The 27,796-nt window shown below is 44.0% G+C and overlaps 1 protein-coding gene across 1 annotated transcript in view; it reads right to left on the minus strand.

Moving 5' to 3' along the window:
* DIS3 (DIS3 exosome endoribonuclease and 3'-5' exoribonuclease) overlaps positions 1-27,796 on the minus strand; it is a 261,428-nt gene that overhangs the window by 127,099 nt on the left and 106,533 nt on the right. The window contains exons 9-11 of the mRNA XM_078657423.1: positions 23,917-24,063; positions 13,986-14,102; positions 5,252-5,353 (exon numbers count right to left, since the gene is read on the minus strand). Of these exons, the coding sequence (XP_078513549.1) occupies positions 5,252-5,353; positions 13,986-14,102; positions 23,917-24,063 (366 nt within the window). The remainder of the gene's footprint in view (positions 1-5,251; positions 5,354-13,985; positions 14,103-23,916; positions 24,064-27,796) is intronic.

A 27,796-nucleotide genomic window follows, 5' to 3' on the forward strand; every position in this document is an offset into this window, starting at 1 on the left:
ACACGTTGAATTCGCCCATCTAGATATTCCTGAGGATTGTCAAGAGGTTTTGGCCAATGCTAGAGCGCCTGTCACTATTCAGACATACAAACTTAAATGGAAAAGGTTCTGTACCTGGTGTCACTCTGCCAATTTACACCCAATTCATGCTAAACCAGAACAGATCTTGACGTTCTTTCTTCATTTGGCTAGATCAGGCATATCTCATTCCACACTGAAGGTGTTTTTGGCAGCCATTTCCAGATTCCGTCAAGATGGCTCTAACTCTCTTTAGTCTGCTAGAATAATCCAACAATTCTTTAAAGGTCTATTCCGAATGTTTCCTCCTATTCGACGTCCACCTCCATCCTGGTATTTAAATGTAGTGCTCGCCCAGCTCATGAGTCACCAGTTTGAACCTATTCATAAAGTGGATCTCAAGTTCCTTTCATGGAAGGTTTCTCTACTTTTAGCACGGACGTCAGCACGAAGGGTTAGCGACATTCAGGCGTTCACCATCAAGTCTCCTTTTTTACAATTCACTTCAAATTCAGTGGTGCTCTGTACCAATCCAAGTTACATGCCTAAAGTTCCCTCTGACTTTCATCTTAATGAGCCGGTGATTCTAAGGACATTTTTTCCTAATCCGCAAACAGCGGCAGAAAAAGCCTTGCATTCCCTAGACATCAGGAGATGTCTCAAATTCTATCTCCAATGAACTGCAACATTGCGAAAGACTGATCAATTATTTGTAGCATACGGAAGGCTACGTCAGGGATACGCTGTATCCAAGCAGACCATAGCCCGCTGGGTGTCCTCGGCAATCAGTCTGTGTCATCAACAAGCGGGAAGGCCTCTACAATCTTTGCCTAGGGCACATTCTACAAGAGCAGTCTCCTCTTCTACAGCTCTTTTCGCTGGTGTGCCTCTCCATCAGATCTGCAGAGCGGCAACCTGGTCCAGCAGGCATGAGCCTCTGTTCTCCTCCTCCTCTATACTCTTTTAGACGCTTATTTTACATGTTATTCTCTTTTGCAAAGCATGCGTATGTACTATGATACAAGGAGTGTCTATGAGCATTAGGATTTGTACTGCTATCTACTCTGATTCAGGCATGTGAATCTATGAAAGACACCCCAATACTGGAGAAGAACAATAGTTACTTACCTGTAATCTGTGGTTCTCCAGTATTGGTGTCTTTCATAGATTCACATGCACCCGCCCACCTCCCCTCAGAGGCTCCTCCGGCGATTATGTTAGCTTCACTCCTATGCGGGAACATCTGAGGGCCTGAGCCTCTGGGGGAGAACATTCTGGTGGGTGCTGTCGCCTGATTGGCTGCAGTTTGGCATATACAAAATGACTAGGATAGTCATGAGTGTGGGAGTTTTTGCTCCTGTAGCTTAGGGCTACTTTAATCCTGGTTGGGTATTACCAAGGTTTTTTGGTTATTATATGCATATTATTGCTTTTTTATGTACCGTGGGACTCCCACTCCGACGACGGGGAATGATTCAGGCATGTGAATCTATGAACACACCAATACTGGAGAACCACAGATTACAGGTAAGTAACTATTGTTCCTACCAACTTATCCCAGCAGATTGCTCAGCTGTTGTGCCCCTCTGTTGTGAGCAGGAGGCCAGCTCTATGATCCTTGGAGTCTCTTGGCATTGACTAGGCTCTCTTTGTGCAGCACACAGCAGACACCGTCCCTCTCCTTTGCTAGTCATCAGGTTCAGTAGGTGCAGTCTGTAGGAAGCTGGCTCTGTACATACTATACCAAAGTAAGTTATAGTGTGCACAGGGTCCAGGGAGTCCTTTGGGGGTATATCAGAGGCCAAGTTAGGCAAGTACTAACAGTTCTCTGTGTGGTAGAATGGGTGAGCTGTTAGGCTTATCTAGAGGTTGTGTTAAGCATTTATTGTATTCATTCAATCAAGACTGATGGCACACGGTGCGTGGCCAAGAAACATGGCCGACAAGTCATGAGCCTCTGAGCTTCCGCCGGCCTGCCCGGGAAATCCTGTATCGTCCTGTCGCATCTCTCCTGAAATCAGAATAACTCCATCGCAGAGACATTGTGCATTGCCCCACTACCTGTAAGGTTACCCGGCAGGGGATTCTGGTGCATGAGCCCATTCAGCGGTCCCTCAGTGGTTTAGGCCGCGCCCGGGCCTGGTGGACAAATAGCTGCGGAGAGGGCGCTCGAGTGCCATGGAGCACTCGGCCCCGCTGAGGAAGCTGCAGCTGGAATCCCTTGCCTTTGTTGACTGCGTGGGGAGTGGACGAGGCAATGTACAGCTGAGGGTGGGCGCCTGTGGCCACGACAGAGAGGAGTTGAGTCGGCCGGGCGCCCCTGATTCCCGGCCAGGGGTGCGGCCTCCGGTGCTGCAGCGGCGTGGCTGGAGGGTGCGGTTGTCAGCCCACTGAGGAGACAAGCTGAGCCATCGCACCTCCTGCTGACGAAATAGTGTCTGTGCCCCTGGGTGCTCTAGGATTGGTGTTTAGACTTAATGCAAGCCTCCCTAGGGAATGCATTTCATCCCCATTGTGGGAGCAGCCCCGAAGAAAGGATGTGGAGACTCTCCTCAGCTAGTCTCTTGATGTCCTCAGTTCCGAAGACTGATCAGGATCCAACAGGTTTAGTCGCTACATTCTGTTGTGCGCCCAGTGAATTCTGCCCCAACCCACACATACTCCCTCGCTCCATTGTAAATACTCTCTTTTAGTTGTAAATGCCTTAAAGGCAGTGCAAGTAGATCCCTTATGGTTTCAAAGCAAATAAAAGTTACACACTTGATGGTCCGACCAGAAGAATTTCAAAGTACTTTTCAGGCAGAACTACAAGGTGTTATCAATATCCCATCCTCTCCAAAGCCGTTCTCATATGATCTGAAACCATTCTCATGACCCAATCCTCATTAATTACCCTAAGGGTGAGATAAGTATTAAAACCCGATGGCAGGAAAAAACAACCTGAGGTGTCTGTCCTGGTGCATTGTGGCATTCAGAAATTAATCAATAAGCTATCTAGTAATCTTAAACTTCGTAGAAGTGAAAACAACTACCTAACACCAGATGGCAGGAGTGTCCAGAGCATGTAATCTACAGCAGAACGTGCTGCAACCATTAATCTTACCTAGAAGGAACAGTGACGACCAAGTGAATTTAGAGCTCAAATCATCTACTGCATTGATTAAAAAATACCTTGGTTCTTCTGGATAAGTAAGCCACTAGGAATTTTTCCCAAATCTTAATGTTCATAAAGCCATATTGAGATGGCAGATAGGAGCCAATCCTGGACAGTGGATTCAAAGATACGAGTTCTATAAAACTGAATACCAACATGTGAACCGGTTTGAAATGTAAATGCTCTAGTGAAGATACTGGCTTGAGGCAATGTAAATCGTCCCTGTTGTGTAACGTTGGTACTATAGTGCTGTTCATGTGAAAAAAATTCTCTTTCATGGTCTTTCATGTGTGTTGTGGACCTGGTGGTGTACACATACTTAGTGCAAAATGTACAGTAGTTTCCACAACTGTTGCAAAAGGGGATCAGAACTCTCTCTAGAATGCCAAATGCATCTGAAGATGTGTTAAAGTTTCAAGAAGTAGGCCCTGCCAGTGCCAGGAACAGCCACATTATGATGGAACTTTAAACTTTTTGTTTTTCTATTACACAAAGTAACAGCAGCTTGGGTCAGGAAAAGTTGTTCAGGAGCTGCAAGTTTGAGTAATAAATGCTATAATATTAGGGCACTATAATTCGCATCCCTTCCAACCACCGCAGTTTATGTGAAGGGGTTTAGAGAAGCTGGCCAAAGCTTTTCTTTTTTTTAATTGGTTTGATAGATGAAATGGGAGCAATTGTGAGCAATGGAGATGTGTAACTAACGGTAGGTGGGATGATGATCTTGATGGCTTCCAATCATGTCCTCAAAGTGTGGTATTTGGCCACCATTTAACAGAAAAGTCACTGAATGATGTTTTCGTTTATATTTCTAAAGTCTCCAGAAAAGAGCAGGGCAAGGTATATACCCGATTTTATTTTCCAAAGAAACCCTGAGCTTTATGCCATGGATTTCAGATGATCAATTTTTAGCAGTGCAATGTGGCTCAAGAATACTCTGGCGCTTTAGAGTAATTGCCAATTATTTCAAATGAAGCAGGAAGGGTTTTTCTGACATCTGAGACGAGTAGAATAGTACAGCTTGCGTAGGATGCACATGGTGAGGGAGAGGTCATGTTAAAAATTGGAGCAAGGTACATGGCTCCAACTCTCTGTTCCACACTTCCTTCAAATCAGCAAAATTGTGACATCCAGCACATCTTTTGACCCCAAAATGACAGCAGTTGCTGAAGAAACTATCAACTAATTCCGAGCAAGAGAATGGAGGCTCAGGACATGGCAGTCTTGGCTGCAGTGAGGTAGAGTGGAATTAATTTTAAGGCTATCCGGAAGATAATAGTCAACCATAAGGGGGTCTACTAGCATCACCCAGATCCTACAGTGGAAATGTGGACCCGCTGCTACCCTTGCATTTCCATCACAAAGCTGTAATACAATAGACTGGCATGCTCAGGCTATTGACCTTTAAATAATAGACCCCTACGAATAGCATCAGATGTTGATACTTCAAATAAAGAGTGACAGGAGGATGTTGAAGAATGGATTGAACGATGGCTTTGGTAGTAGTACATTGTTTGATACTATATGCCTTTGCCTCCTAATAAATTATTACTCACTGAGAATGTGATGTTAACAGTGAAATAAATGGAACTACATAGGTATTTTCAGTATTAAGTAAAAGCTAAGTTAATAACAATATTTATGAAATACATTACATTCTTAAGCACTTCAATGCTTGCATTTCGATTTTTAAGATAGAGATTGAATCTCCTTCACTTTCCATGGCTAAATGTTCAGCCTGTGGAGAGCATTGGAACGATGCATCTTATTTAGACAATAGGCCTAACAGCCAAACCTTTACCTTGGGCTGCATTTTTGTGAGAGAAAACCGTAGGTATTGAAAAGCTATTAAGCAATATGGGATTTTTGTTTCTAGATGACTCTCGAAAAAAGCAGAAATTGGTGCTTAAGGTACTCACACAAATTAAAATATCAAGAGAGCAGCAGGGAGATTTACACAAGTTATTCCGCCCTAACTTCTTATTTTATTTGACAGGTTTGTGCACGGACAAACAATGTCAAATTCAAAAGCAAACATTTCTATTTAGCAAGCTGTATCATAATGTACGCAATACTTACCCTGTCACAGAGATACACTGTAGTTCCTCTGTTTGCTGACTCCTGGTCTAAAGCATTTCCCGGTCGAATAAAATGGCTCACATCTGCAATGTGTACCCCAACCTATTTCAGAGAAATATGTCAATAACTCAGCACCACACACATGCACATGCATTTAGTGAATGACAATATTTAGTTTACCAACAATTCTGTCGCTCTGTAGCATATCTTGGATGAGGAAATGCTGAATCATGTTCAATGCTGAATCCTGCCACTAATATTTCTCTAGGGAAATCTCTCAGTCTTTCTATCAAGCAAAAAATACATTTGCACAGTTAGATAGTTGAAAATGGACTCTGTGCACTCATCCAAGTCTATATTTATTACTACAAGGTCATAGCTTTAGTCTCTGTGACATGGCTCCACGGGATAGCACATTTTCTCACTGGAACCACTCACGGTCTTAATCACACATTCGTAGGATCATGTAGTGTGGGCCAGGTGCTTATTCCATTGACTGGATGAGATTAGGATCTTAACTGACCAAAAAGGAAAAAACCCAATATGTGCTGTTTCTGAATGTGTTAAAACGTCAGCAGGAAGCTGGCTTTTTATGTAATGCACCAAAAACAAAAGAGGTATACTATGTAGAAAGTCCAGACGACCCTTATTGGCTTACGATGCTAAAATTAATACTCTCAAATGCTCCATTTTGTGGAAGTGTGGGCTAGCAGTTTAGACTTATCAGAGGGTAGTGTTAAGCATTTGGTGTACACACAGTCAAAACAGAGATGCCCGGTCCACTGTGTATACTTCTGTACTAGTAACTAAGAACCAACAGGATTCATACAAAGAAAAAATGAGTTACATCTGGCTGAGAAATTCCCATCAGCCCACCCTTCTGGCGGAATCTCATCATGTGGGATTTGTTAATCAATCCAAACACCGCCCAAACCATCAAATGACGGTGCGGATATGGACATCAGAAAAAAACTCTAGCCAGAATGTTGCTGAAAAGGTGATGCTAATGAAGTGCAGTGCAGTGCTCTAGTGAAGTGATAATTAAAATTAACTACTTAGACAAAAAATTTATTTAATAAGGATTGTCCAAGTGTCAAAGTTAAAACCACGCCTGGTAGTCTGAATCTATAACTACACTGTGGCGCTGTGCAGAACGGTCAACATGTTTCAGCCAAATGGAAACTCTATCCGGCTTTCTTCAGGACCTCAGTGATGGTAAGCTACTACAACATATAGAAAATCTGATGTGATGATAATGTGCAAATAAAAGTTAAATAATATACTTTACAATACTTGTGTCTACCAGGAACTTGGAGCCCCAATGTATACTGGAAGAAGTAAATTGTCTTTCTCCTGTTGAAAAAACATACACAAACAAACACATATTTACATGTATATATCCACATAGTTGTCAGTAGCCCAAAAAGCGAGAGCCTTACCTGTCCGTCAGTACCTCTCTCTGTCATCCGAGAGGAAGTGGAGGTACCAACTGGACTTCCCCTTTACGTTTTATAGTGGGGCCAATTGGTTAATTACCTCTGTTTGCCCGCCAAATAAGAGCCCTCCTTCGCATTTATGGGAGCCATGCCACTCTGCGCATGTGCGTAGCCGACTCGGTCTCTAGCTAATCACTAAGGCATGCGCGAAAAAACGCTAATCTTAACAAGCATGCCCCAAGGAAGGAACGCTAAAATCTAGCGCATGCACAATAGTTCACACCGCCCAGCGTCATATTTAACTGAATGAGAAGCATGCTCGATGTACCCTCGTTTTAAGAACGATATCTTCGCGATCAAAGGGCATGTATAGTAGATCATTTCAGGGAACCCCTGTCCACATTTGTGGATTTTTTTCTGAGGCCTCTCGTTAAAGAGATGCCTACGTATTTGCAAGATACGGCTGATGTACTCAGACTGTTACCGGAGGTGGAATTCAACGTCGCAACTGACCTTTTGGTCAGTTTCGACGTCGAGTCCCTGTACACCGGCATACCGCAGGAAGAACTCTGGAGGCTATTAGATCACTCTTAGCCACACGTGACTTGAAGAGCATAACTCCAGTTAATTTCATTATGGAGTGTGCCAGATTGGCAATGATGGAGAATTACTTTAAATTTGAAGATCAAATTTACCTCCAAACCTCAGGGACATCTATAGGGAGTATTTTTGCCCCCAGCCTCGCCAACCTGTATGTTCACTTGTTTGAACAACATCATGTTCTAAACCATAGCAACCCCTATTTCCATCAGGTGGTGCTATGGAAGAGATACATATATGACATCCTTCTGGTTTGGCGAGGTACACCATCAGAGGTCAAATCATTTCATGAATGGCTCAACAATCAGAACCAGTTCCTTAAATTCACTGTCGAGTTTAGCCGGGAACAACTGCCATTTCTGCACATTCTTATCTTCCCCAAAGAAGGGAAACTTGAATGTGAACTCTACAAAAAACCTATGTCTAGGAACTCGCTGCTGGTTTTCAACAGCCACCACCCCCGGGCTTTACGTGAGAATCTCCTAGTGGGACAGTTCCTACGGGTCCGTAGAAACTGTTCATCTAAACCACTATTTGAGAAACATGCCAGAGTACTTTCAAAACAACTACAGGAGCGGCAGTACCCTCAGCATCTTGTGAAAAAAGATTGGAAACGGGCTTCTAACAATAATCGTGAGGCTCTTCTGGACAAAAACCTGAAAAGGCACCCTTGGATAGGCTGACTTTTGTCAGCACATTCAGTGTGCTTTCTAAAAGGATTCAGAAGACAGTACGTAAACATTGGAACATTCTGAATGTAGCCCAAACCAGTATTTTGCCACCTCTGTTTTCCTTTAAGAAAGCCCAGAGCCTACGTGACAGCTTGGTCCACACTAGACCTAGAGCACAAGTGACAGAAACGTCTAACACACTCTGGAATCTTCCCCCAGTACGTGGTCACTTTCCCTGCGGTTCCTGTAGTGCATGCCCCCAGATTTACAAAGCTGATAAGGTGGATTTTGGCACAGGGAAACCGTGGTTGCTTAAAAAACACACTAATTGCAACACGGAAGGTGTCATATACATGATAACCTGTCCATGTTCACTAAGGTACATTGGCCATACTACACGTAAAATGAAGGTTCGAATCAGCGAACATAAGAGCACCATTCGGTGTCACAAACAGTCTACCTGTTTGACTAACCACTTTCTGTTTATGAAACATCAGGCAGAAGATCTGAAGTGGGTGATCCTGGAACATCCATATATTCCATCACACATTAGTGACAACTCAAGGTTTCTATTCATAAAGGACCAAAAATGGATTTTCAGACTCCAAAGTGACAGCAGAGGATTGAATGACACCATCCCGTGGGTGTCACTTTAGTAGCTAAAATATCCACTTTGTCCTATTGGTTTCAGGATTATTACAATCTTACTTGAGAGGTGGAGTTAAATGTTGAGACAAGGGAGATGGTCTAACTTACCTTCCCTGTTTTTGTCACAGCAACATCTCTATGCATTACCATACTTTGCCTGTGAGCTGAGGGTTATATCAAAATCTGTGAGTGTTCAAACGGGAGAGCAGTGTCTCTCCGTCGGGACATTTGCGGTGACTGTTCGAGAACTGAGATCCCCTTCTTCTTTTTGCAGTCAGCCGAAGTGCAGGGTTGCAACTTGGGCTGAGAGCATGGGGTCTGTCATGATATAGTACTATACATGCCCTTTGATCGCGAAGATATCGTTCTTAAAACGAGGGTACATCGAGCATGCTTCTCATTCAGTTAAATGTGACACTGGGCGGTGTGAACTATTGTGCATGCACTAGATGTTAGCGTTCCTTCCTTTGGGCATGCTTGTTAAGATTAGCATTTTTTCGCGCATGCCTTAGTGATTAGCTAGAGACCGAGTCGGCTACGCACATGCGCAGAGTGGCATGGCTCCCGTAAATGCGAAGGAGGGCTCTTATTTGGCGGGACAAAAAGAGGTAATTAACCAATTAGCCCCACTATAAAACGTAAAGGGGAAGTCCAGTCGGTACCTCCACTTCCTCTCGGATGACAGAGAGAGGTACCGACGGACAGGTAAGGCTCTCGCTTTTTGGGCTACTGACACTCGATTGAAGCGAGGCAGGTCTAGTTTTTGACCATGCAGAAGCATGATTTATAACTTTCTCATATTGTTTTATCCCAATCACTTAGTCAATCATGGATGTGGGAGGAAAGGAAACAGCATCTAGCGCTTGTCTTAATTTTAATGATAGTGCCATTAACTTTTTGGTATTTACTATGAGCATGAGCCCTTTGCTTCCTTTGCTGGCACCTGGGTAGGTTAGGCCATAGGATGATGGGATAGCATCCACAACAGATTGTTAGGGTTTAGATGTAAAGCAATTTGCATGGGCATATAAGACAGTGCTTGTTAATTATGCCCTATAATTTTTCTTACACACTAGAGCGGGGCCTCATATTCCCGAGAGGTTGCCGGGTGAGGTGAGGTCGTCTCCCACAAAAAGCTGGGTGAGTATTACGGAGAGGGAACCCCTTTCTGTGATAGAGCTACTATGCTCATGATGAAGCGGAGTATAAAATACTTACGCAGCTGTGTTGTCTGTACAGTTTCTTTGTAACTATGTGGATATATACATGTAAATATGTGTTTGTTTGTGTATGTTTTTTCAACAGGAGAAAGACTATTTACTTCTTCCAGTATACATTGAGGCTCCAAGTTCCTGGTAGACACAAGTATTGTAAAGTATATTATTTAACTTTTATTTGCACGTTATCATCACATCAGATTTTCTATATGTTGCAGTAGCTTACCATCACTGAGGTCCTGAAGAAAGCCGGATAGAGTTTCCATTTGGCTGAAACATGTTGACCGTTCTGCACAGCGCCACAGTGTAGTTATAGATTCAGACTACCAGGCGTGGTTTTAACTTTGACACTTGGACAATCCTTATTAAATAAATTTTTTGTCTAAGTAGTTAATTTTAATTATTACTTCACTAGAGCACTGCACTGCACTTCATTAGCATCACCTTTTGAGCAACATTCTGGCTAGAGTTTTTTTCTGATATCCATTTCCGCACCGTCATTTGATGGTTTGGGCGGTGTTTGGATTGATTAACAAATCCCACATGATGAGATTCCGCCAGAAGGGTGGGCTGATGGGAATTTCTCAGCCAGATGTAACTCATTTTTTCTTTGTATGAATCCTGTTGGTTCTTAGTTACTAGTACAGAAGTATACACAGTGGACCGGGCATCTCTGTTTTGTATTTTGATATGATTACATGAGGGAAGTGAGATGACAGGTCGATAAATATATTCCCTTTGACCCTCTTAGAAATATTATTTTTATTGGTACACACAGTCAATAAATAAGAGACTTAAGAAGAAACTCGAGACCAATTTAGAAAAAGAACAGGAATTTGTACATCTATTTTAACACCAAGAACTTTATAACTGGGTAAGCACTTTACAAATCCGTTTTTATGTGGTAATGCTTTCCTATGGAGAAGGTAACATATACTGCATACAGGTACTAGCAATAGTATTCAGAGGGTCCTCTTCAGAAGTTAGGGTGCTAAGGTCCAAAGTAGCAGCAGCAGTTCAAGTTTACCTGCCCTGGAGTGTCCGGGTGTAGAGGTGCTGAATGGGTTGGTAGCCTTGTGCACTGTAGACAGAGAGGAGGGGCCCCCTAGAAACAGGCTGCAGAGGGCAACGTGGGGACAAGTCCAGGAGCTTCCAACAGGGGTTTCAGTTTGTGAGGGTACTGGAAGCAGGGGGGCACAGTCTGTTGTCATGGACCCAGGCCTGGGAGCTCGGATGCAGAGGGTTTTGCTCGGCTGGGCCAGTGGGTTCAAGACACTCAAAGTTCTCGGTTAGACCTGCAAAGGAGGGTGGGCGAGGGGGGAGGTGGACAGGACAGCTGGACTACTCTCAAAGCTGGCTTATGCAATGCTGATGTCACTCGGCAGCTGGTCAGTCGTTTCGGCATTGGAGTCCGGACTGGACTTCAAACAAGCTTTAGTTGCTGAGAGGTGTAGGTAACCCAGGTATTGGTGCAGGGTAGCACTGGCTGGTCCTGGCGACTTCACACTAGGTGAGGAGACGGATCAGGCCCACTGAAGCATAATGACCTCCACCTCGGCGGCTGCGGCACCCAGGTGGTCAGCAAAACGGTAAACTGGACATTTGAGTTGGTTCTTGCAGGGAAGTGGCTCTTAAACTTCAAGGGATATGTTAATGGCTAGGCAAAGTGCTGGAGCCCCTTTGAGGCTTTTGGAGGAAGCACAGCTCCAGTTTGAGTCGGGTTGTCGTGATTGCAGGGAAAGGTGAAGGCAGGCAGCCATGTTTTGGTGCCAAAGTCCACCAGTAGTCTGCAGTTCTCACTTCACAGGCTCTTGGTGTTTCTCCTTCTTTTGTCAGGGGAATCTAAGTTCCTGGATGCAGGGTGCCAACTAAATATTGAATTTAGGGGCACTTACCATTGGGGTCACTACGCCCCTTATACAACCACTTATTGTGGGGAGTGGGCATAACCCTGTTCCAAAGTTCTTAATTCAATCAGGATGGTGGAATCCTTCTTTCGTGGAACACATCAGGTAGCCCACCTGAGGGGTCTAACTAGCCAGGTGGTGCAACACACCTACTTGCATATCTAATTTCCCACAAGGGCAGGTGGCATTTCCCAGGTCTTGGTGAAGCAGGGGTCACATATGAAATGCGGCAGGGGCTTTGAAGTCTGTGGCCTTGGTATATAGATTCACTAGCTATCCTGCTGGAGGAGGAATGAACATCTTCCTCCGGGGCAGGCATTGTGTCTGACCTCAGAGAGTGAGGGCTGTAATCAAAGGGGGTCAGAAACATGTCTATGGTGGCAGGCTGGACGATACCAGTAGTCATCACACTAAGAGACTGGTAGCTTTTCAGGGGCACCTCTAAGATGCCTTCTGGGTGTACTATTCCACTATTTCACCTTTCCACTACTGGCATCAGTACAAATTAAGACAATGTATTTGATACCAAACACCACAGGTTCCACTGAAGCCATCATGTAGCTGGGGAACTCGCAATGCCCAGTACCCAGTACATCTGCTTAAGATGGCTTCCCTGTTCAATCTAGAAATTGAACTAGACAGCACAGGGGCATATCTGCTCATTCAGCTATGTCCTCACATGTAATTTAATGCAATGCACCTTGCCATAAGGCCTGCTGTAGGGGTGACTTACATATATTACATGCAGTGTCTGTGGGCATGGTACACATGGTGTGTGCGCCATGTCGTTTTTTTCACATTTGCCAGCACCATTTCACGCAGCCTGCCTAAGTTTGGCAGTGGGTCCCTTAGGGTGTCACAATACATGCTGCAGCCCTTAGGGACCCTCCTTAGTACCCATAACCTAGGTCGCAGGGGTACTATTTATTAGGGACTTAAAGAGGTGCTAAAGGTCTTGCCAACTGGGGAATCATTGCACATACCTTGTTTTATGGAGCGAGCACTGGGGAACTGGTTAGCTGGAATCCACTGCACGTCAGTCAAAGCTGCATTAAATACCAGGCAAAATGTATGGGGTGACCATGTCAAAAAGGGGCACCTTCCTACACCGTCTACAAAGAAACTGAGACCAAATTTGGCAACGTTTATGTGGTGTCACCAAGAACAAGTTATGACCTTGTACCAATAAGTAGACACTTTCTATCAAATGCACATCACCCATATAATATCCTGGCCCACTGTAAAACCCTCCCCAAAATCTAGGTTAAATGTGCTGCAGAGAAGAATCCATTAGCCATGCAGTATCACAGAAGCATTCTGCCTGAATATGCACTATATTTTTCTCCAGTATTTCCTTATTGATTTTTCGCAACAACTTATCATATTTTTAACATACATTCTTACATGAGAATCTGCATACATGTGTGGAATAATCTCAGCTGGGGGTTTTGACCTTTCCTGATCCATCACATGTTCAATGAACTGTTGAAAACCTATGACTAAATATACCATTGCAGGTGCCACCCCTGACTGTATGCAATCATTTGTTCCTGTAGAACCAAAAAAGACAGGAGTCTTGTTTCATTTTACTTTCAGTGCAAATATTTTTCCGTCAGGGCAACGGCCACACTTGAGTTAAGCCCAAGGAATCTTGTTTTTAGCGCTCCTCTGTGTGTATTAACCTAATCGAAGATAGGGCTTGTGCAAATATACATACTTCTCCCTTCTGCTCCATCTGCCATGTTCCTTATTAATTCACAGAAGAGCAAACGTTGTATTAATATTTCTTCTATGTTGAAAGAGCTCAATTGCCAGAAGTGTGAAGAATGTAACGAATGGTGTTTCCTATTACTATTTTCTTTGTTAATAAAAAATAATGAAGACATAGAAAAATATATACATCTCTATGTTCTTCAACATAAAGTTATTTCACAATATGTTTGCCACGCAGCCACTTCCCACCACACTACATTGCACTGGTTTTACATCACATGGTGCTTGAAATGTGTGCAAAGGAAAATCACTCTCACATGTCCTTTCTCATATGATTCTCCGGTGATGTCTACTGCTCAGTGTCATCTTTTTTTTTTTTAAATGCCACTTTCCAAGTGACACTCTTTCCAGTTAAAACAGGAACCAAATTTGAGGCCTTGTCCATCTTTGTTGGTGACCTGTCTAAAAGTGACAGAGTAGGAAGAACAAGACTCCACATTTCTAAAGGCGATTGACCACAGAAGATTCAGGGATGCACCTACCTCAAGATTGCCATTTTCCAGGTCCCGGCAATGCAAAGCATCATCAATATCCGTACACCCAGGTGGGTCTACACTGCACACACAAAGGTGTCTCAAGTCAATTCGGTGCTTCATGTCCTGTAATTTCAAACACATCCCTCTTACTCTGCAGGAAAGCAAGTAACAACCACATTTTAACTCATGTCAGCAAAACAATATTAGCTTAAAGATCAAATAAAATACATACTTGCAAGATTTCTAATCACATACCTTTTGAGTTTCAGAGCAGAAATACAATAAAAGCTCATAAAATAATTGCATTATTTTTACCCAGTTCAATTCATATTATACCAAGCGATGGAAGCTCCTCTAAAATCAAAAATATTTGGTTTGTGGTCAAAAATCATATTACAAATGTTTCATCATTAAAAAGTTAATTATTTTGATTGGGATCTCCCACATCCGAGACTTATGGGGCCCCAAAGGGGTTGTATCGTTTGCGCACCTTCAGCAGACTTATGAGCTTGCCCCTGGTGAATTTTACCGCTACTTGCAGGTTAGGCACTCCCTTCAATCCAACATTTCCCCTGGGACCCTTCCCCCAGCATCCTCCCCCCTGGAAGACAGACTGCTAGATGGTCGCCTTCCCGACCACACCATCTCCCTTACATATAAAAAGATTGTTAATAACTCCCCTGAGCTGCTGCATACTCTCAAGAGAAAATGGAAGGCGGATGGGTTGGAAATTGATGAAGAGGAATGGACTGGAGCGTTGGCATCCCCTAAGGAGATGGCAATATCATCTATACTCCGTCTGATTCAACTGAAAATACTACACCGTGTATATATCTCAGGCACAAGGTTGCGGCTCATGGGCCGTAGCTCGGACGGGCTCTGTTGGAGAGGTTGCGGAGAGGCGGGGACGTTTTTTCACATACTGTGGGAATGCCCGCTTATACAGGTCTATTGGCAACACATACATCAGTGCATGCGCGAGGTAGAATTGCGGGTGGAGGCGAAACGATGCCTGTTGAATATTTGGGAACCCACCGATCTATCTACATGGGGTAGAACATGGGCTACACTTGGATTTGTTATTGCAAAGCATAATATAGCCAGACTCTGGGGGGCTGGTATGCCTCCAAAGATTGATACGTGGAAAAAGGACATGGACTGGTGCATGCTCCACGAAAAGACAGTATACGTGACGAGGGGCTGCCCGCAGAAGTGGGTGGATATTTGGTCCAACTGGAATGAGTACAGCGGTCATTTCTGCGAACCCCCAATTACAGCCAGAGTTGACGAACAATTAGCAGGGTTGCATATATGATGTAATGTTCCTCAGTGTAAGGCTTGTATTTTTGCTTTTGTGCGCTATGCCTTGATCTTGTCTGGCACGATGATGCGTAAACTGTGATGTACACCACTGTTTTTTCTATGAAGTTAATAAAAAAATTTTTTTTTTTAAAGTTAATTATTTAGTGATTAGTTCAGTTGAGGAAGCAGAACATCTAAATAAAATGAAAATAGGCTTTCAATAAAAAGAAAGAAAAAAAAAAACTAAAGAAGTGATCGTAACCTTGTCCCATGGATTAAAAACCATACAAACTGATCTCACAGCTTAATTGGTGTGCACAGAAATGAGCAGATTTTTACAATTTTCGTCACTGGTTGAAAACCGTTAGTAACTAGCGAGCGCTTAGCAGGTGCTTCTCTGGTATTTATGACACCATATACAATATCCAGTGAAGGCCCCAGAGAATAGTTACTTTTGAATGTACATGTACTATGTTTTTCAACCAAACCATTCACCAATAATCCTGCAGTAAACTATCAGTTTTGGTTTTAAAAATTCAGAATGCATAGCATCTCCAATGTTAGTCAACATAAATGTGTTGCTTAAATTCTTAACCTTGTATCAATTAGGGAAATATTATTTAGTTGTTTTATTTAAGAGGTTTGTATAGTGCAGTTGCTCTGGGTAGTGTGAGTGTGTTTTACAACAAAAAAACAGCAATATATCATACATTTAACTTTCACTGAATTGTGTGCTTTGGTGGTAATACCGAGGATTTACTAAGGGTGCAAAGATTATGTGATGAGCAGTAGAACATCAGAAACATGCTTTCAAATAGGAAGATGTGGGGATGAACTATACTCTAGTCAGGACTGTGAGCATGGCCTAACTCAAATAGATTAGAAATATTTCGTTAGTCTCTTTTTGAAGTCAAAAGGAAAGAAATGTGTGACAGGTCGCCATGGAACCCTGTCCCATTATTTCCTATACACTCTTCCGAGGCTGGTGCCTAGGGATACAAGATCATGTTACTTTTTCTAATTTGAACAACTAATTTTAATATCACCGCAGGTGTCAACAATTAGCGAAACATATAGCATAAGGCAAAAGATGCAGCAAGCTTGAGTCCTTTACAATGGTATAACCAGTGCACTAACAAGTTACTTTACTTGAAACCAAATACCATTGATAACTAGCAACCTTCTGAGGAATAAAGATACCGGTTGGATGTGAGCCTCAGAATAAAGACATCGAACCAGCAGAAAAAAACATCAGGTACTGCCCTCATCTGACTTCAAAGCTTAAATAAATAAACCTGGCGGTAGGAAAGAGTTAGATAACTGTAAAAGTCTGATGAACAGCCATCCTGTTTGATGGAGTCACTGGTCAAACTTTACAACACTGTGAGGTAACCGCCATGACAGCAGTTCCTGATAATGCTAAGAGATGTCAGCGTTGCTGGGAGATTTGGGGGGACGGGATGTCAGTCAAGGTGACAGAGGGATTTAGTCAGTCCCCTTGATGGACATAATCCTGTCCTTCCAAGTCCAGATCAGGCCCAAGTGCACCCTTGCACAATGACCAACATAAATAAGAGAAAAAATGAATGTCTCTCTGCCTTTCGGCTATCTCCAAACATAAAGAAACAAAGGAAAATAAGGGGTCTTGAGATACTATGAAGGAGTGAGCTTGAGTAGTTTGTTTGAGAATTCGTTTTATTATCTTAGCAGTGCTAAATTTGTATTAAAATAAAGGTGCACGGGACCCGGCCAGCGCTGTTAATAGTAGTTCCAACACAACTTCTAACAATCACACTCCTATAAGCGTGACAATTCAAACTTGCCCAGGCCCCAAAATCTATAAGAATGGCTTCGGCGGCAGGTAATAATCATTTTCAATCTATATTGAATTAATTAACTGTTGTTCTGTTCATCTCTAAATTAGACAGACAGCACCACTATGTGGCAGACTATCACAAACGCCGTTGTTGACAATTAAGTACCGGTGCTGAGCACCGAAAACCACCAGCTCAAATTAAGTAAGCACTGTACACCCAGTCTAAGGTTTCCCATTCAGACACAGAGTGCCCTGTCAACTCCAACTGACTATCATATTGTGCAAAACCCTCAATAAACTGCTCTAAGAAATTACTTCAATAATCATGCCTTCAATTAATTGTTTTCCTTCTTCAATCCCTCCGACATACAAAAGTGAAAAGTGATACAGATGAACATATAGGTAGACACTAAGGGTGATTTCAAAACCAATGAATTAAAACAGTTTTGCAATGCGTGAGCTGGTACTCCTAGGAGCATCCTGGCTCAGAAAGATGATAAACTACAATGTAAGAGAAAAGTCGCTAAACAAGCTAAAACAGCCAATATTTGAAGAGCTTCTGAAAGGAAGTGAAATTGTCTAAATTATAAAGCCTCGGAGGGAGAACATTCCAATGCTTAGCTGCGGGGGCGTGGCCAACCATCATGGCTGATCGGACGTAACTCTTATCGGGCTCCTCTCCATGCCCTGCAATACCTACCCAGGATAAGGCACCTAGAACTCCCAAAACCAACTCGCCTGCAGTCTGAAGGCGTCTGACGGTGAGGGGAGTACCCGGAGGCGAGCTAGAAGGCCTGGGAGTCGTGCTTTGAGGCGGAATCGTTCCTGAGGTCAGAGCCCGCGGCGCCTCTTAATGGCGCCGCTTCCAAGTCTGCTTTTCGCTACGAGCGCGGTGGCCCAGAGTCCTGAGGGGAGCTCCACGACACCTACAAGGACAGCGGACACGGGGGCTAATACCATTCTGACCCCAACCCGGCCTCTCTTTCAACTCCTACGGCGGAACGAGACCAGCAGCAGCACTCACTACAGGAGGGTGGCGCTCTATGTCGGGGCCCCCACCGGAAGAAGGAGGCCTTCGGGGGCGCTGCAGCCCTTCGCACCTGGCACAGAACTGAGCACCAGGTCCAGAGAGGTGGGGGGGGGGGGGGCGGGGGGCTCCCCTTACACGAGTGAGGACAGTGGGAGCCCTCGCCTCACAGCCTGGCACCTGACCTTAGGATGGCGGCGGTCAGGTGCCATTTCACAGCCTCGTGGGGGAGCCCCGACCAGTGACCCTTTATCCCGCTTGCCGCCTCTGCCTCAGTCGCCCTCTTAATGTGACTAGGGAGTTCCTGGGTCCACCACCCTCCAACAAGAAAGCTCTAATACGGCAAGGCTCCAGTGGCAGGGAGCTCTGTGGCATTAGATCGGGGCGTGTGGACAGCGAAGCGGGGGGACTCACTGAGGCCCTGGGTGGCGTTGAGGCGAGGATGAAGACATCCCCCTCAGGCATTCTTTGTCAGTGGAGTCAAGAGCAGGAGCGGACAGAAAGGGGCTGCTTCCAGTTGATGTCACACTGATCAGAATGGGTTCCCTGGGCCCCGGGAGGCAGGTCTCTGGTGCAGAGCAACCCAGGCGGCAGCTTACGGACCCCAGGCAGCGAGCCCCCAGCCGACAGACCTGAGCAATTATCTACACCTCCAACAGGGTGGTAGCTTGATCAATTGGAGGCCTGCGCAGCAGGCGCTACTCACAACACATCTTCCTGCCCAAAAAGATCTCCAAGCCTACACAGGGGCACAGTGACGGGGCGCGCAACAAATCTCAATTCCCCCCTAGAGTGGGGGTCTTTCTCCTTCCTACTGCGAAACGGCCCGACTAAGCGGAGGGCTTAGGTCCCAATGCCACCCAAAAAAGCACAGCCCACAAAGGTCTCCAGCTTCTTCACCCACACTCCTAAAGGTTCGGGCAGTGAAGGGGTAGCGCATCCAGACGGATCAATGGCACTCACATGGGAGGATTTGATGGCCTCACTGCGTGAATTTAAACAAGAACTCGGAGACGACATCGAGGCTGATATGGGGGCCTCTTTCGATGCGGTCAAGGCTGAAATAGGGGGCCGACTGGTGTCGTTGTAGGCGGATGTTGACTCGATAGGGGCCTGTGCTCTTGACCTGGAAGTAAAGTTTCAGGAGCTGGAGGATTGCGTACGTCCCTAGGAGGCCCACTCTCATGACTTGAGATCTCAGCTGAAAGAAACCTTGCTTTGATGTGAGGACCTTGGGAATCGCACCCGGCGGGACAACATTTGGGTGAGGGGCCTGGAAGAAGGTTGCGAAGGTCCTGATCTGGAAGCCTACATGGTGGGTCTCTTTTTGACGGTGCTGGGAGACTCAGAGCCGGAGGTGTGTCTTGATTGGTTCACAGAGTGAGGCCCCGTGCTGCAGTTGAAGCCATGAAGCACAGGGACGTTCTGGCCAAATTCAGCTCCTTCAAAATCAAGGAGCTGGTCCTACAGAAAGCATGAGCAACCAACAAGGTGTCCTTCCAGGGTGCAACGTACTCCCATTACCAGGATGCAGCCCAAGCCACACTTGCCTGATGACAGCTATTCCACCCAGTCACGACTGCACTAAGAGACTGCAAGGTAAAATATAGGTGGACTTACCCCTTTGGATTAGCCTTCTCCCGAGATAACCAGAACTACCACTGCACTGATTTGGAGGAGGCATTTATTCTGGGTATCGAGGTGCCAGCTCCAACCCAAGCACCAGAATCGATGGCGGCGGAGGAACCAACGGGTCCAAGGAAGCAAGGGGGGGCCATGGCTACAGCAGCAGAGAGCTGGCAAGAACACTACGGGTTGACTAAGTATCTGCTCCCCGCTGTACACATGTCGTACTGCATGCAGGGGCCTTGACTAGGTCCGCAGCTGGCGGGTCCAAACGGGGGCCTTAGACTCCTGTCCTTTGGACATCGCCCACTCTGTCGATTAATGCTTGGGTTGGGAGATAAGGGTAGAGGGTGCTCAGGCTATCTTCAGCACTTATGGTTATTCCTAGCTCCTATCATACTGGTGCCTATGTAACAGTCCAACGGGCCTTGGAGTTGGAATTTGGACCGCCCCAGATAATGTTCGAATTACGGTTCTCCTTTACGGTAGAGAACCCACGAGCTTACAGTTATGGTATGTTTTTGTTATTGTTAGTATTGTTTGGGTGTCATGGTTCATTATGCTTTTATTTTAGATTGATGTGGTATGCTGTGAAGAGGGTAGGTGGGGGGGAGGGTGGCACTCCCCAGAGCTCAGTGGATGCAACAAGCGGATGGGTTTGAACACTAGCTGATGGGGGTGAACTGCTTAACATGGAATGTGAAAAGGCCTGTATTTCCCCAACAAACGGAACTTGGTTTGGAAATTCTTACAAGATCACCAGATTAAAATAGCTGCCCTGAAGGAGACACATCTCCCACGCAAGGAGGAACAGCGCTTCAAGCATAGGGCCTATTTGCAGATTTTCCGCTCCTCGGCACACACGAAACACAACGGGGTGGCGCTCCTTTTTCATACCTCGGTCCCATTTCATCACCATGACACTAAAACGCACAAAAAGGGGAGGTTCTTGATGGTTAGGAGAGAGCTGCGGGGACGAGCCTGCACCATAACCACGATTATACACCTAACACAGGGCAACATGATTTTCTGCTCTCTTTTCTTGCCACTTTGGAGGAGTTTGCATGGGGTGACATCCTACTGGTCGGAGACTTCAATATGATATGAGACTTGGTGTTGGACACCTCATACTCCAAGAGGGCACCAGGGGGGATATTCAGCAAAACACTTAAGAAGCTCTTATGGGGTTGGGGTTAGTAGACGCTTGGAGAACGGCCCATCCCGCGACTATTCCTTTTTCTCACATTCGCATAGGACATACTCCAGGATTGCTCACGCATTCATAAGCCAGTACCTTCTCTATACAGTGATGGGATCCCAATTTCACCCGATTTGCCTCTAGGATCACGCCCCTTTAGAGCTGCGCTCCAAACTCACCAGGTGGTATTTTCCCAACTTCCTGTGTAGGGACAGACTCCTCAGGGACGCGCTAAGAAAAGCAATTACAGAATTCTTTCCACGATCCGGAGCAAACCTCCCTAGCCAATAATTGGGACGCCTTCAAGGCACTTATTAGGAAGAAGTGTTTTGAGCTAGAGGCCACGCTTAAGGAACAACGCAAGGGAGAACGCCTTCTTCTTGAGGGTGAGCTTCGCACTGCCGTGAAAGACCACAAGTTCAATCCTTTCGTACGATCCCTCCGTAAGGTTATTCAGGTTAAAGGGAAGCTTCAAGCTATCCACACTAATGGGGCTGAAAAGACCCTCTTACGACTACAAGCCCACAGTTATGAGGGAGGGAACAAGGTGGACTAGCCATTGGCACGTCGGCTACCAACGTGGCAGGAGAAGGACTACATCAAGTGCATATAATTGCTGGGAGGAGGGTCTCCCACCAGAGTGAGTTGCGGAAGGCCAAGGCTTTTGGGGACTTTTATCACTCCCTGTACATCGCAGACCAATTAGAAACGCAAGTCCAATGCTTAGCTGCCAGATAGGGGAAAGAGCAGCTGCTGAGGCATGAGCACTTGATACTATAGAGCGAGAGAAGAGAGAAGATTAGCCATAAAGGAATTAAACACGTGTGATTCACAGCTATGTAGAGCTGAAACTTATTTCTGCAATAAGTTGGACCCGTATTATGCGTGGCCTAAGAGCTGAACTTTGATGATAATGCATTTGGCTACACGTTGCCAGTGAAGAGCTTTGATGTATCTTGAGATCAGGAACAAGGATGGAGATATTATACAAGATGAGCTGCCACATTTTGCACAACTGGAAGACAATTCAATAGGTTGCTGGATATCCCAAGGTATAAAGATTTGCAATAATCAAGAGGAGACAACATAATGGCCACCCAACAGATTTCATAGTAGGAGAGGGGAGAAAATGAATGATTTTCCAGAGCATTCAGAAACCGAAAATGCAAGATGAGGTGACCCATCAATCTGAGTGGCAAACGAGATATAGCGGAATCCAAAAACAGAAGAATTGGGAAAAGTTCTACAGACACACTTAAGAGGCCACTAGGCTGATGGCCAGATGAAGGCTGAGTGCCCAGAATATGAATTTCACTCTTTTCTCTGTGCATCTAGATATCACCATGGGCATGCAGAAGCGAAAAAAGTTCCTGGGTGCAAGTGATATTACAGACAGAAACAATGATTTTAAAATCATCAGTGTAGGATACGAGCTTGAAACGGAACCGAATAAGAAAGTAAGAGGAGTAATGTTGCTATTGTAGCTAAAATGTGGGACTCGGGAGGAATCTTGAGAAAACTCACAGGTTGTTTTGAGAGAGTAGGAACAGAGGGGGGCACAGAAAGACTGCCTGGGAGCTAGTTGAAAGAAAAAAGTAAAACCAGTCTAAGGTGGACAAGGTATGATTACAGAAAACAATGGAAGATAAGCGAGATACAAGTATCTTGCGCAAGACAGTAGCAAATACCACAGAGAGAGAGTTCCAAAACAATCAGGATGGCAGAGCCTTCCTGATTCAAAATACTTCTGATTCATCAGCATCTGAAACAAGAGTGGTCTCTATACCGTGAGAAGTTCCACCTTTTGGAGGTGGAGATCATTTAGGGAGGAGGGTTGGTTATTTATCTGAGCCTGTATACTTACTGAGAGCCTGACAAGATATTCAAACCTGGCCTGCCTGCCTGCGTGGCCCTGCCCTGCTTCACCTGCCGGGCCGGTCCCCCTTGCCCTCCCCACCATCCCGCCCAGAGCTTGGAAGCGTGGTGCCCCTACCCAGGCCAAACTTTTTTTAAATCCATTTGTTTCCTGTGATGGGCCTAATGCATGGTTTTCATCTTGAGCTTATGGCATATGCTGCCTATGTTCAGATGTGTCTTTTACAGAAATCTTTTTTACTTGTCTTTCGGTTGTGGCAGGCTGGATGAAAACCACTGCATTGAAGCTTGATGTGGACAAGACATACGTTCTTATTCTTGGTGGTTTTCCAGTAAGTATCATATCCTTCTTTGTGACCTAATGAACTGGGCTCGCTGTCTACAGTGGAAGAGTCAGCAATAAATCCTTACACCATTTCTGACCATTTTCTTTCATCTGTGAAAGAAATGAATGCCCTAAAATAAGCATGTTTCTTCCACCTGTGTATGCTATAAAAAATTTTCCCACTACTGCAACCAAAAGCTCACAAATCTGTGAATCAAACTACTATTTTGTACCATATTAATTACAGTAAATCACATAAGTATCTTGAACTATATTCTGCAAATCTTGCCGCCCATCTTCTGTTGTGACTTTCTTCTCACTCCCACATCTCAACTTATGTGAGGCCGCTTCTTCAGTTCCTGGAGGTCAAAAGAATTACTTTCAAATCCCTGTGTATTTGACACCATGTAATCAAAAATGTTGGCCTGGACTCCGTTCCAGGGCATAATCTGCACTCAGGCAATGTCTACCTTGTGAATGATTCTCATATTCAGTGGGCACTCTTATGGGGTCTTGTCTGTTCTTCTTTTGACACTTGATAACAGAATTCTTTAACCCTATACTTACACTGTGAACCCCAGTACTTCAAATTCAGTAAATGTTTAAAAACGTGGTTATTTGGCTAATCGTGGTTTATGGACACACCTTCTTATGCCAGAGTCTAGAGTGCCAGGACATCTGAAGGTCGATAGTAACAGCACTGTATAAAACATTATTATTATTAGGATGCTTGGCAAGAATTTACCTAATCAATTAACTTTTGCTCACCTCATCTTTAATTTTCCATGGCATCTGAGGGAGAAAACTAAGAACAGCCTGGGAGAACGGCTGGTGTGGCACATCATGTTCAAGCAGGAGAACTTCAGTTTCTGTTTCCTTATCTCCAGCAGTTCCCAGATTCCTTACAAAATGTCCCTGAAAGGCAAATTTACAGACATATCTTCCTTGTATTATAGTGTATGACTTTCATAGGATCTTAAAACGAATCTTTCCATTAATGTTTTGTAAAGGCTTAGCAAAGAAGACCACCACATATTTTAGCATAATTCATAACTTTATTTTCCATCAATTTATTGAAATGTGTGCAATAAATGAAAATTATTTGAACTATCTCCATACTGGGGTAGAAAATTGAAAGAGGCATTTATATAATCCATTAACACCCCTCCAAGACTTTCCCCTTATCCTCACACTCAATTGCCACTACTGCCGCTCGGACAATTCAATCAGTAAATATACTTTGCATAATCTAGTGTAGGGCTCCACATGAGTCTATCAAACCAACATGTGCCAGTACCCACATCAGTTTCAGACGGGTGTATAAACTGCATTGCTCTAACAGTTCTCATGGATGTATGTTCTCTACAATCTTTCTTATAGTAAGTCAAAATTGGTGCATGGTGTTTAGAAAAGTATTTCTCCTCACCTTTGATGGTGTATGTAATTTGTTCCATAGCAAGTATGAACCATAATCTCTCGTACCAATTGCGTAAATGTTGGGGAAAGGGTTGAAAACCCTTTTGAGTTCTGTTTGGCTGCCAGAAGTATAGTATTCAACAGTACTTGTTGCCTATGTAGCCATCTCTTGGCTCCAGGGAACCAACGGAATAACACTATCTGGGTCATGAAGAACAGGGCAAAGTTTTTCACAACCTCAAAGTAAACAAGTCAATGAACCCTTGATTTTACAGTTATGACAGCATCTGACTGGGATTTACAGGGTCAAACTTGCTTCCCTTTCGGTCTCTTCATATAAAAGTATGCCATTGGTCTTCATAGAGATGTTTACCTAATCATTCTTCACACCCAAATTGGAATTTCGGTTTCATAGGGCTATCTGCTTCCTGAAGGATGTAGTATATTCTAGCAAATTAGGTGTTTACCTGCATGTAGTTAAGACACTCTGATTCCTCTAGACAATATTGTTTTGATGGAGCTTTAAATGATTAAATATCAACTTTCTGGAATAGATCTCTTGACTTGGTACACCCAGCATTTCTCAATGATCTGAAAGCCGATTTGACTAGGCCGGGTAAAAGAGTAGGTTTAACTGGGGAACAGTACATATTTTGAGGCCAATCTTCAGTTGTGTGTTGCCTGGTAGTACCATTTTATGTTTGGGGTTCCCACTCCCTCTAGATTTGTAGGAATGTAAACTATTTTCCTGGGAACACTTTACTTTTTCTCCCCTCCAATAAAGTTGGGATAGAGCCGAGTGTGACATGTTAGGATAGAATTCTTTTATGTCATCCCTTATGTGATGTGATAAGGTTACAGCAAGGTTATTGTTTTGCTATGTGATCTATTATGGAACTCTTATTTTAATGGTATAAATTGTGGATCCATTATTGTGATTGTTGACCCTTTGTATCAGCCGGTGTTTAAGAAGCTCCGCTACAATAAAGATATTAGTGTATAATGCAACCTGGTAGTTTACTAGTGACTCAACAAATTTGGCGACAAAATTAAGTGTGGATCATTGCATTTGTCAAATTGTAACACTTCTCCGGCGGTTACACAAGTGTTGAAAGTATAAGAAACTGGGCATTTTGGGAAAGTATGAAGGGGAGGTAGGTGTCAGAAGTGTACAAGATCAAAAGTTGGATGAAGAAGATATTGACAAAAGAATAGAAGTTAGTTCTTTTAGTAGATTGTATGGAGGTTGTCGTGTACACAGTAATAAGAAATACAATGACCCGCATGTTCCCATCTTGATTGAAGGCATTCACTTCCTGTTACTTTTAGATTCTGCTGCTAAAATTAAAATAGTTTAATTTGAAAAATACAAAGAACACAGGAATGACAAAAAATTATTACTAAGGATGTGATCACCATCGCATTTAATGGTAGCAGAAGAGCTAGACGGATATTTCTGGCCAAACATCACCTTTGAAACTAACATTATCAAAGGGAAAGTTTATATAGCCCGCAAAGGCATTACTGTTTTGGGTTTGTGGGACCAAGCTGATTTGAATTGTACGATCAGACCTGGTCACAAGCAGCTGGTTACTCTTGTCAGTGCTGTTGAAGCACAAAATAAAATGGACGGAGTGTTGAAACTTTTCAACCACTCAGCCCCAGTAACAGATTTGAAATTAATCTATCGTTATTTTGCTCACCCCATCACCCCAGTTTGGACCCAGCCATATGCAAATAAGTCTTGACCCTGCTCCCCATGGGAACAGTCCAGCCTGAACTGCCAAGTCAGGTTCTCCCTGGACCGGAAACAAGCATCCTGGGACTGGTGTTGGGGTATCTCCCCCCATTAGTCAGTCTAGCTTGAATCCATAGACCTGGCCTGGCAGTTCGGGCTGGACTGTTACCATGAGGACCAGGGTCAAGACCGATTTGCATATGGCTGTGTCCAAACTGGGGTGGCATAGTGAGCAAAATAATTATAGATTAAACCCAGATCTCGTCTGGGGGTGAGTTGTTGAAAAGTTTCAGTACTCCTATACCTTTGGTGACTTCCAGTAAAGTGTGGCTTTTTTGGGACCTTTTCACATATCACCTTCCAGGATGAGGTTTTTCATATACTAGTGGCTCAACTATCAAGGTTGATGGAGGGGCGTGGTATGGCAGAACCTAACACTGAGTCTGTGATTCATTTCTTCTGTGAAGTCTTTGCCAGGGAAGGGATTACGGAGGAGTTGCTCAGGATAATGGGTCCAGTTTACTTCTTCAGCCATGAGGTAATTTCTGGTTAAGTGGTTGGTGAAACATTGACGTACACTGCTGTATCACCGTCAAGCTAATGGAAAAGTTGAGAGGTTCAACAGAGTGTTGGTTGAATGCGTCCAGAGTCGGGTAAGGTCCAAGGTAGATTGTGAGGATGCTATTAGAGTTGATCTGGGAATATAGGTCAACGCCTCATTCAATCACGGGGGAGATACCGTTCGAGCTTTGAGAGGCAGAAAATGGTTGTCATCTCTATTTCTTTTTTGGAAAGTGGAAGTGATGGGTGAAGGTTATAATGTGTCTGGGGCCAGCGACTAGTGTCATGTTTTGCCAGAAATTTAAAGAGTAAAGTCAAGGTGGACAGAAAAACTAGAGCTGAAGTAAGAGATATAGTAGGAATCAAAGATCCAGTGCTGCAATGGAAAGGATCTTCCAAATTCCGAAATGCTGAGAGGATGTCGAATGGGCAATGGTGAAATATGTGAAGATTTGCTTAAGTGGGAAGATACAATATGGAAAGAATCTTGGGAATCCAGTGAGGAATCCAGGAAATTCAGAATTAAAAAAGTGTGTTAAGGTTATCAGATTGCCTACATAATATGCAGATTAATTGATTATGTTAGTACTTTACTATTACTTTCAAGACAAGATATTATCATTTAATTTAGTTCGGGTATTTCTATTGTTATGTTTAGAGAACACACATCTTTATTATTTTTGTGTTAAAAAAATATAATAAAGAAAAGGGAAAATAAGTGTGGCATGTTCAGATAGGATTTCTTCCATGTCATCCCTTATGTGATGTAGGTATATATATATATAGCAAGGTTATTGGTCAGCTATATGTTCTATTATGGGAAATCTTATTGTAATGGTTTAAACTGTAGGTCCGTTTTTGTGATCTCTGGGCCCTTTGTGTCAGCTGTGTTTATGAAGCTCCACTACAATAAAGATATTGCTGTATAATGAA

The sequence above is a fragment of the Lissotriton helveticus genome, chromosome 8 (assembly GCF_964261635.1).
Source record: "Lissotriton helveticus chromosome 8, aLisHel1.1, whole genome shotgun sequence".
In the NCBI taxonomy this organism is placed as follows: domain Eukaryota; kingdom Metazoa; phylum Chordata; class Amphibia; order Caudata; family Salamandridae; genus Lissotriton; species Lissotriton helveticus.